Here is an 11904-nt window from a genome sequence, read left to right as displayed (position 1 = left end):
GTTCCTTACCATTTAATACCTAAATGCAAAAATGTTCAAACTTTTTGTTAAATAGTTTACAAAGCAATGTTGTTAAAGTACCCATAATGACCAAAGCTTAAAAAATACTTTCCTCTAATCAAAATAAAAACAAAAAAAATTTTGACTCAAGAGATTGCTTATTGTTTTGTAGGAGAATATTTATTCCTACAAAGTGCAATAAACAGGCAATGTGCTGTAATCTCATTGTTATGTAAAATGGAGTCGCTCAGTCTGCCAGAGAATATAAATTACGAAGATGGAGAGGTAAAGACAAACAGCCTGACCCTCCTATGTGCTTCCGTCAGTCTTTCCTAATGTGTGTTGACTGGACAACGTGGACCAAATTACATCCTCCAATGTCTCCACCTACATAAGAGATCGAAATGATTTGGACATTTGAGTAAATGGGTTATTTTGAGTATGGTGCAGATCGAACATGGAAATGAACAGATAAGAACTCACCTGTGTACTGCCTTCAGCTGGGAGGTTCTTCAGCTTGTACACAGTGACGTGTCCCTCGCTGTCCCCCACTAGAACACAGTCTGTCTCAGGGGTGAACAGCAAAACCGTCGGATTCACTCCTGAACTGGTCACGCTCACAATTGTCGGGTCCAGACTGTTAAAAAAGAAAAAAAGAAATTCACTTTTCCATGAAGGGGCAATATTTGCCCCCTGGAATTGATTTCCAGCGGCATTTTTTACATTTGTGAAGGCAATTTGAATAATCATCTTATTATAATGACCATACTATGTTGTCTTTACTGTCAAATTATTACATCTGTCCAATTATTTTAACTGATATTTTAAACTGTTGTCAATAATAAACTGTTTAAAATTATATCTAAATTATACATGTAAAAAACAGGAGCTAATAGGGATGCATTATTATTACAAAAATCATTATTGTAGATTATTGCTCTTTATATGTAGTAATGATCATTAAAGGGGTCATATGATGTGGTTTCTTGTTTTCTTTTGTCTTTTGAGTGTTACAAGCTGTTTGTGCATAGACAAGATCTCTAAAGTTGCAAAGCTTAAAGTCTCAAACCCAAAGAGATATTTATTATAAAAGTTATGACAAGTTTAAACACGCCCCCACATGTCCACATCATGGCATGAGTAGATTAGCATAACACTGCCCATATGTATATGGAAAGAAAGAAGCTGTAACTTTTACGGGCTGTAGTATTGTTGCAGCCGCCATGTTGTGGAGACGCAGTGTGTTTCATTGTGAAAGTACTTTGGTTAGCCTTCCATATAAAGACACAACTAGAAATCAGTGGTTAAGTTATATTTTACAGCAACTGTTCCGGAACAGTACAATGCAAATATTCCAGTGGTTGCTGTGCATTTCATGGAGGACTGTTTACTGAACCTGGTCCTGTAAGTATGGTTTTTTAATATTTAAAGAATTTTCTACTGACTATTCAAACGCGAGTTTGTTTTTTCTCGTTCTACGATCAAAAATGCAGACGTGGTGTTAGGGACGTACCTTTCCTTCACACGCTTAAGGCCAATCACAACACTGATAACTGGCCAATCAGAGAACACCTCGCTTTTCATCAACGATGAGTTTGTAAAAATCAAAGCGTTTCAGAAAGGCGGGGCAGAGAGGAACAACAATAATGTACAGTATGTGGAAAATAATATGTTTTTTGAACCTCAAACAGCATAAACACATTGCCTTACACCAAATACACAAAATAATGCTCTATTTAGCAACATCATATAACCCCTTCAATATCGATATAGAAAACAATATTAAAAAGTTTTTGTTTTGTCTGCGTTTTGGGCACGTCACATTCTGGCTTCACAGACAAACATGTCGGTCCATGACGTTATTCTAGTCTAGTGCAAGTTAGGCAAAAACTCACATTATAATCACAGAAGCTACGAAATTAATCTTTTATTTACATCGTATCTGCACTGTGTTGTTTATGATGCACGCTCAACATAACTCCAGCGTTTTTAGTGCTGACTAATCTAAGCACCTCTGATTGGCCAATGTATTGCTAAATTAATCAGAAACATGTTTGATTGGTTGTAAGACTTAACACTGCACAAAACAGCATGTAAAAGCAATCTGGTGCAGTGTAAGCGAATTTTAATGTAATTCCGCTAATTGACACCTTTTATTCATTTTTATTAAAGGCATAGTTTACTAAAAAATAAAATTTGATGTTTATCTGTTTACCCCCAAGGCATCCAAGATATAGGTGACTTTGTTTCTTCAGTAGATCACAAATTAAGATTTTTAACTCAAACCGTTGCAGTCTGTCAGATAATGGCAGTCAATGGCATCCACAGCTTTGAGAGTCTAAAAAACATACACAGATAAAACCAAATTAAACCCTGTGGCTTGTGACAATACACTGAGGTCTTAACACACAAAACAATCAGTCTGTCTAAGAATATGCATCCATCCATTTTACCATTGTAATGTCCAACTGTCCTGAGTGCATTCACAACAGCTGGCGCGTAACAAAGTGCAAGCAACCATAACTTCAGACGATCAGGTTTAAAAGTTGGGAGTCAGTAAAAAGTAAAAAATTATATAAATACTGTTCAGTTTCTTGCACAGACCGATTGTTTTGTGTGTTAATACCTCAATGTATCGTTACGAGTAGCAGAGTTTACATTGGTATTGTCTGTGTGTGTTTTTTTGACTCTCAAAGCCATGGGTCCCAATGACTGCCATTATATGACTGACAGACTGCAACTGTTTGAGTTCAAAATATTTTTTTGGTGTTCTACTGAAGAAACAAAGTCACTTACATCTTGGATTTTCATTTTCGGGTGAGCTATCACTTTAAATAGCGACAGCCGTAATACATTATTTAGTTGTGCAGGGGCATTTTTGTTCATTTTGGTTAATTTCCGACCCTGGACAGGGAGACGGAGCACTGAAAATTATGTTAAAATTGTTATTATTTAAAATTATAATTGTTACTGACTTAAAGCACAAGATCTTACATGCTGACTCTCAGGTCCCATATCTCCACCTTGCCCTCACGGACAGCTCCGAAGACAGTAGCACAGTGTGGGGACCACATGATATCAAACACAACCTTCTGACCAGAGGTGAAACCCAGCACGGGTTTTGCAAGGTCCTGCCTCCACAGATAAATATTCCAGTCTGAAGAACAACTTAGGAAAACATCTGGACAGAATGGTGACCATGTAACCTTGTATACAGGACCCTGGTGAAAGGTTCAAAGTGATACATGAAGAAGGACAACAATAAGCATGTACGGCAGTTTAAAAATGAGAAATCATTTTTACATACTGTGTGGGCAATGTAAGTTTCCAGGAATTGCTCATTATATGAATAAGAGCACTTGTGAATATGACCTTCCTCTGTTCCAGCCAGGTAGATTTTAGAATCCTGCAAGATAACAGCATGAGCTAATAACAAGTCTCTTTTGCAGCTTTCTGATTATTATGTGTACATATATGAGATGAATTATTATTCTAAATGTAAGTCTCACATTAGGATGGAAATCAAAACATTGCCCCGGAGCCAGAGATAAGATCTTCGGATTCCATCGCTGCTTGTTTATTATCATGTCAGGCGACTTCAGTTTCATCAGATCTAACTCAGACAAATTACAAATTACAAACCAACACATGGCTCAAACATACAGAAATAAGGCCATTTCAACTATATGTTAAACTTGTCAGTATTGTGCTAGTCTCTTGTATCCTCATGATATATATTTGCACACAGGGCCTAAAATGTACACTTGCCAAAATCCAGATGCAAGTAAAAATCTGTTTTGTTTTTTGTTTTTTTGTTCTAACTGTGCCTGAAAACACCATATGGTTTAGCCCGATTACCAAACCACAAAGACTGTGTTTTTATCAGATGCGCTGTTTCATGTGAGCTGCTCATGATAACAGCATTTTCAATGTCGGTTCACATTAATGCTACTTTACAATAAAAGCTCTATGATTTAACATTTGAAAGCAAAGAAAAAATAACATACATATTATTATTGTAATTGTACTGTTGTTATATAAAAAAAATATTGGTAGAAATTATAGTTGTTGTTGTTATAGAAATAAAATACTGTGAAATATTTTACAGTATAGTATTAGTATTATAGTGACATTTTTTAATCAATCATTAGTAGTATTCTAAATAATAATAAAGACAAAAAATAAATAACTACATAAAATTATGCAGTTTCATGGTCTGTAAAAAATATTTATAGCTGGTAGATTTTTTCATGTTACTTGGCATTAGCAGATATGACAAAATGTTAGTTTTAGGCCCCGTTTCTACAGTACTACGGTACAGTCACATCTGTATAGTTTCAAGTTTCAAGTTTACTTTATTTATATAGCACATTTCCAACAGCCACAAGACTGACCAAAGTGCTTTACACTTAGAAACATCCACAATAAAAATTTTAAGGAAACAAGACACATAATTAAGAAAAGGAGTAAACAAAAAAGACCTAATAGGCCATTGAAAACAAATGAGTTTTTAAAAGTGATTTAAAAATAGTCAGATTAGGAGCCGTTCTGATCTCAACTGGCAAGTCATTCCAAAGACGAGGCCCAATTACTGAAAAGGCCCGGTCACCTCTGCGCTTTAGTCTAGAGTGTGGAATTAAAAGGAGATTCTGGCCGCAGGATCTCAGACTTCTCAAAGGGGAATACTGATGGAGCAGTTCGGATAGGTAAGTGGGTGCTTGGTGATGCAACGATTTAAAAACAAATAATAAAATTTTGAAGTGTATTCTGAATTGGACAGGCAGCCAGTGAAGGTCCTTCAAAAGCGGAGTGACATGATCCCATTTTTTCTTTTTTAAAAGAAACTTAGCAGCTGCGTTCTGGACCAATTGAAGACGGGCAATTTGCGATTTAGAGATGCCACAATACAAAGAGTTACAATAGTCCAGACGCGACGTAATAAAAGCGTGAATAGCCATCTCTAGTGTCTTATCGGTGAGAAAATGTTTAATTTTTGAAAGTGTGCGAAGCTGATAAAAACTGGATCCAATCACGGTGGAAATTTGTTTGTCAAATTTTAGAGAGTCATCCAGCAAGACACCCAAATTCCGTACCTGTGAGGACCTAAAAGCAGATAAAGGACCTAGGTCAAAATCAGAGGCCTTCATATTATCTGATGGGCCGAAAACTATCACCTCAGTTTTTTCTTCGTTTAGAGACAGGAAATTATGAAATAACCAAGATTTAACTTCATCTAGGCAAGACAACAGAGCATTCAAGGCCAAAGGATCATTTTTCTTAAAGGGTAGATAGAACGGTAAAGGGTAAAGGGTATAGTGAACTTTTCTGCCCTTATACCAAACTCCCAATCATACAGATTTCTATTGAAATGACAGATTTTGCATCCCCTCACTGAGCGCAGGTAAACATGACCACACTTTAATACAAATTTGACTTTAATATAAAATTCAAAAGTGCTTCTCAAAATGTCTTATTTGGTGTTTTGTGTTAGATTGAAAATAGAAAAATAAGAAAGTGATTAAATGATGTTTTTTTCTCTTATTTGAACATACCAACACATTCCAGGCCTTTGTAGTGGATCCATTTGCTGATTCTTCCATCACCTGATACAGAGATGAGCATTTCCCCATTATCCTCTCCAGCCAGACCTGTGTCATGATCAACCCATCTGAGCTGCCACACCGGACACGTGTGCATGTTGGCACAGTCACTGTGACAAGATGATAAAGCATTGTGTTCACAAAACAATTTTCCAAAATGGCAACTTCAATCCTGTCAACTCAATTTTAGATTCGGCAGCGTTATGAGCACTACAAATACAAAGGTAAGATCTACAAAGGCCAGTTACATTACATTTTTTTGTTTCACCATATGACTTTCAGGTTACATAGATCAGTGGATCTCAACTGGTTTTGCTTTTTTTCCTCAGGTGGAAAACACCTGAAACAGGACCAAAACTGTTTATCATATAAATAAATGAGCAAATCACATTACTGAGTGAGGACATATGGCCTTAGATGTCTTTGATATCTATTTATTTTCCTACCCTACTATGCATATACAATTGAGGTCAAAAGTTTCCTTGCAAAATCTGCAAAATGTTATTTTGTTTTACCAAAATAAGAGGGATCATACAAATATGATGTTGTTTTTTAGTTAATACTGACCTGAATAAGATGTTTCACATAAAATATGTTTACATATAGTCCACAAGATAAAATAGTAGTTGAATTTATAAAAATGACCCTGTTCAAAAGTTTACATACACTTGATTCTTAATACTGTGCTGTTACCTGAATGATCCACAGTCGTGTTTGAACAACTATCACTAAACAAAAAACACAGTTGTGGATTCTTCAGGTAACAACACAGCTATTAAGAACCAAGCGTATGTAAACTTTTGAACGGGGTAATTTTTTTAAAATATAACTATTATTTTCTCTTGTGGACTATATGTAAACGTCTTTTATATGAAATATCTTACTCAGGTCAGTACTACATAAAAAATTACATGCATTTTGTATGACCCCTCTTATTTTGGTAAAATAAGTCATATTTGGCAGATTCTGCAATGTGTTTTTTGGACGTAATTTTGGATTTTTTTCGGTTGCACCCAGCCAGTTGAGAACCACTAATATAATTAAACATATTTTAACTGTATGTTACAATCTGTAACTTTCTGTAGCTGATTAAAAGAAGAAATGCTTATAGCCCCACCTGCTGTCAGTGATGGGTGTCTGTTCTGCAGTCTGTACATTATAGATGGCGATGGTACCATCATACATGCCTACTGCCAACTGATTGGCATTACAAGCTGAGAAATCCAGTGCAGTGACTCCACTCTCACAGTGAAAGATTCGATCAGGCCACTGAAACATGAACAAACCTATTTAAAATTATTTTACGAAACAAGATGACATGACAGGATAAGGCATACAAACACAAGAAAAAAAATTCAGTGGCTTTTGCATGTCCATATATTATTTTTGGGGCCACTGTAGATGAACACTATATTTAAATGAATAACTCTTGATACACCTATACAAATAAAATACATACAAACACTGTTGCACTGGCTAAATCTGATATTTATCTTTGTTCTAAAGTGTGCGTGAGTGGGCAGAATACCGTGGGGTTCTTCAAAGACCAGCAGCACACAAGTCCAGGTTTCTGATCTTTGAACTCATGCTGTCCATATCCCACAGCAAGAAGATCCTGCAGGGAATCACATGTTGTTCAGTGAAGATTTTAAAAAGCAAACAAAAAAAATGGTAAATGTGTTGAAAGATGAATAGTACTGGGTTTTTCTTGCTCCAGGTCATACTGCTAACATTTCGCCCCATGGTGAGATCACACTTGAAGGCCCAGAGATGCTCAAGAAATGGGCTAAGGGAATTTTTAGACTGCTCTGTCCAGCTTTCCTCCTCTATTTGTGTCTGCACACAGTCTGGGTCTGTTTAACATAGCAGTATACACATTCCAGCAAATATCGCTTATGTTTATATCAAAATATTTAAATACAGTGACATATCTAAGATGCTATACAAAAGACATCACCCTCTATTACAGGTAGCTGTCTGTATGCAGCAAGCTTGGGCTGGAAGATATTGGCCAGAACCACTCTTTCCATTACAGCCAGATCCTGCTTGAATTTGTCTGTCTGTAAGATCAGCTCAAGGTCTGGCTCCTCCTCCACCGGAAGCACAGTCATCTTTTCAAGATGAGCGCTTGAGCCACTGACTAGGTTAAAAGGATGAAAAGTAATGCATTTTTAACCATTTTCATAATGTAACATGAAATAACAAAATTATTTTTCTGTCATAACTATGCATAATTATATGGTCATATATCCACCAGCTGAGAACCATTACTTTAAATTACCATTTATTTTGAAAAATAATTACCTGTACTGGTGGTGCTAAACACAGACATGCTTTGGTCAGGACCACTAGGGTTGAGGAGGTGACTCATTGAGGAGGAGTCTGGGACAGTCGCCTTATTTCCTTCAGCGGACACCACAGTGTTTTCACTGACATCACTTTTATTGCAGAAAGAATCATACATGTCCCAAGTGGTCGACATGACAGCTGGGTAAAGACATTAAAAATTACATTTAAATAACAATGAAGTGTCTTGAAGGTTTACATACACCTTGCAGAATGTGCAAAATGTTAATTATTTTACCAAAATAAGAGGGATCATAAAAAATACATGTTAGTTTTTATTTAGTACTGGCCTGAATAAGAAACTTCACATCAAAGATGTTTACATATAGTCCACAGGAAAAAATAATAGTTGAATTTATAGAAAATGACCCTGTTCAAAAGTTTACATATGCTTGATTTGTAATACTGTGTTGTTACCTAATTGATCCATAGCTGAGTTTTTTTGTTTAGTTACAGTTGTTCATGAGTCCCTTGTTGTCCTGAACAGTTAAACTTCCTACTGTTCTTCAGAAAAGTCCTTCAGTTCCCACAAATTCTTTGGTTTTTCAGCATTTTGTGTATTTGAACCCTTTCCAACAATGACTTTGAGATCTGTCTTTTCACACTGACAACTGAGGGACTCATATGCAACTATTACAGAGGGTTCAAACACTCACTGGTGCTTCAGAAAGAAACATGATGCATTAAAAGCCCCGAAGTGAAATCTTTTTGAATTTGAAGATCAGGGTAAATTTAGGGTAAATAAATATTTAGGCAAATAAGAAAAACGTACAAATCTTCATTCTGTTCAAAAGTTTACACCCCTGGTTCTTAATGCATTGTTTAATTCTTCTGAAGTATCAGTGAGTGTTTTAACCTTAACCTGTAATAGTTGCATATGAGTCCCTCAGTTGGATCTCAAAATCATACAGTCACTGCTGGAAAGGGTTCAAATACACAAAAATGCTGAAAAACCAAAGAGTTTGTGGGACCTGAAGGATTTTTCTGAAGAACAGTGGGCAGTTTAACTGTTAATGACACACAAGGGACTCATGAATAGTATTAAGAATCAAGCATATGTAAAGTTTTGAACAGGGTCATTTTTATAAATTCAACTAATATTTTCTCTTGTGGACTATATGTAAACATCTTTCATGTGCAATATCTTAGTCAGGTCAGTACTAAATAAAAAATAACATGCATTTTGTGTGATCCCTCTTATTTTGGTAAAATAATTAACATTTTGCAGATTCTGCAAGGCGTATGTAAACTTTTGACCTCAACTGTATACTTTGTATGTACATTTTACCTTTGTCAACCATTGTAATGCTATCACTTTGGACCTCCTTCGTCTTTGGTGCATCATTAAATGTTTGCATTGAACGCTCCACATACTTATCATTGCCTTGTCTGTTTTTACACAGTTCTGTGTAAGCATTGTTTCTTTCCCTTTTAAAACACAAGAACAAAAAAAAGTGTGGATAGCTAATAAAACGTCCAACAAAAGTCATATGTCATCTTAGTTAACAGAATTAACAAAATCTTAATACTGTGAAAAATTATAATAAATGACTCACTTGACTACGTCAGCATCCTCTGAATCTACTGACACGGACACTGCAGGAATGTCCAGCATCCAGATGGTCTCCGTCTCAGTCAAGTAACAATCCACCACCCGGTCCATTATGTCCTCTCTGACCTGCTCCTTCACCTCCTCTTTACGAGCCTGAACATCTGTGTGGAGCAAACAAAAAATCTAGTAGTAGAATAACACAGTGTTATACTGGAATCAGTGAATCATCAGATAATGAATGTGGAAACTTGGCAAATAAAAATATGAATGGAAATAAAAACCTGTAAGACTGCTGGACAAGTCTGGTTTCACCATCAAGTCTTTAATTTCATCAGTCACTGATTCTGCTGTCTGGCTTGTTCTGGATGCTGAAGTGCTTCCGAAAAAAGACCTGACATGACAAAAGAGATCACTTGTCTGTTACTATAGCAACAAAAGTGGGATAATTCACTCAAAGTGCTGCAAAGAAGGAATATATTTTGACATTTCCCCTCAATTACCTTGTAAACGGTCCAGTAAAGCTTGCGTTGGTGGTGAGGAAGGCTACTGAGGGAAAGTCTGTCATGGTAGTCCATGACATTTCATGTGCAGGGAATATTTTTCCTTGTTTAGGTTGTAAAACCCCAGGATCTGGATTATATAATGGGTGAGGAGTGACGTCCTGCCCATGTTCATCCAACACCTGTTGAAGTAGTTGAATATGAATAAGATATTCTTAGAATTATTTTTTTTTCCAAAAAAATCAGGGGATACAGTACCGCATACACATTCATAATGAAACACTCACTACCTGTACAGTGTGTTTTGGTGTTTGGGCCAAGCTCTTGTCTAGTACTTTACTGTCACTTCCTGAGCTAAAGCTCTTTCCACTAAATGAAGGGTTGATGGTCTTTGTCATGCTGTGATTCACACGAAATACTCCAGATGATACATTCAGTGTTTTGGATGACCTGGAAGAAAGATAACCTGCTTTAGCCAAAAATGCGGACACATAGTGTAAACAAATAAATTCAAGCAAATGTAATAAATCATAGCTAAAAAATGCTACTTAAAAATGCTTTTTGTAGTAGAATAGCATTTCAACCCTTAGGATACTACTTTAAAACCCATACAGTTGAGGTCAAAAGTTTACATACACCTTGCAGAGTCTGCAAAATGTTTATTCTTTTACCAAAATAAAAGGGATCATACAAAATGGATGTTGTTTTTTATTTAGCACTGACCTGAATAAGGTATTTCACATAACAGACGTTTACATATAGTCTACAAGAGAAAATAATAGTTGAATTTATAAAAAAAATGACCTTGTTCAAAAGTTTTCATACACTTAGTTCTTAATACTGTGTTGTTACCTGAATGATCCACAGCTGTTTTTATTTTTTTGTGATAGTTGTTTATGAATCCCTTGTTTGTTCTAAACAGCTAAACTGCCTGCTGTTCTTCAGAAAAATCTTTTAGGTCCCACAAATTCTTTCGTTTTTCAGTATTTGTGTATTTGAACCCTTTTCAACAGACTGTATGACTATGAGATCCCTCTTTTTACACTGAGGACAACTGAGGGACTCTCATGCAACTATTACAGAAAGTTCAAACACTCACTGATGCTCCAGAAGGAAACACAATGCATTAAGAGCCAGGGTAAATTGAAGATCAGGGTAAATTGAACTTATTTTGTCTTCTGGAAAACAAGTAAGTTTCTTCTGTAGCTTCTGAAGCGGAGTACTAAATGAATAATATGAAATTTAGCTAAATAAGGAAAATATACACATCATCATTCTGTTCAAAAGGCTCTTACTGCATTGTTTTTCCTTGTGCGTTTGAACCTTTTGTATTAGTTGCATTTGAGTTCCTCAGAGAGGGTTCAAATACACAAAATGCTAAAAAACCAAAGAATTTGTGGGACCTGAAGGATTTTCCTGAAGAACAGTGGACAGTTTAACTGTTCAAGACAAACAAGGGACTCATGAACAACTATCACTAAACAAAACAAAACATCATTCAGGTAACGTAACAACACAGTAATAAGAATCAACGGCCCATGTTTATAAATTCAACTATTATTTTCTCCTGTGGAGAAAACGTAAACGTCTTTTATGTGAAATACCTTATTCAGGTCAGTGCTAAATAAACAATAACATGCATTTTGTATGATCCCCCTTATTATTTTGGTAAAATAATTAACATTTCAAAGTGTATGTAAACTTTTGACCTCAACTGTAACGTAAATTAGCGAATGTACTAGTGACTGGCATGTATAAAATGAACTTACCTGGCGACTTTCAGAGCGGGTCTCTTCTGTTTGACTGTTGTGTGAGACATGTTTTACACTTTTAAAAGCGAAACAAAAACAGGAGCTGTTAGCTTGATGGTTTGAAGTTATATTGAGGACAACAAACCGATGCTGAG

General features: G+C 35.9%; 1 protein-coding gene across 1 annotated transcript; it reads right to left on the bottom strand.

The window, feature by feature from the left end:
- Positions 1–225: 225 nt before the first annotated feature.
- dnai4 (dynein axonemal intermediate chain 4) lies at positions 226–11817 on the bottom strand. The gene is made up of 17 exons (XM_073851133.1): positions 11768–11817; positions 10289–10448; positions 9999–10180; positions 9780–9889; positions 9503–9659; positions 9235–9374; positions 7905–8087; positions 7558–7740; positions 7299–7453; positions 7129–7215; positions 6718–6869; positions 5553–5710; positions 3510–3613; positions 3308–3406; positions 2995–3221; positions 484–637; positions 226–387 (listed from the first exon to the last, which is right to left on the bottom strand). The coding sequence occupies exons 1-17, from the start codon at positions 11815–11817 to the stop codon at positions 310–312; spliced, it is 2379 nt and encodes a 792-aa protein (XP_073707234.1). The 3' UTR covers positions 226–309.
- Between the last annotated feature and the right edge of the window lie 87 nt (positions 11818–11904).

This window comes from Garra rufa, chromosome 12 (assembly GCF_049309525.1).
Source record: "Garra rufa chromosome 12, GarRuf1.0, whole genome shotgun sequence".
Classification (NCBI taxonomy): domain Eukaryota; kingdom Metazoa; phylum Chordata; class Actinopteri; order Cypriniformes; family Cyprinidae; genus Garra; species Garra rufa.
The sequence above is the reverse complement of the archived record's forward strand: the minus strand, read 5'-3'. Positions and strand labels throughout refer to the sequence as shown.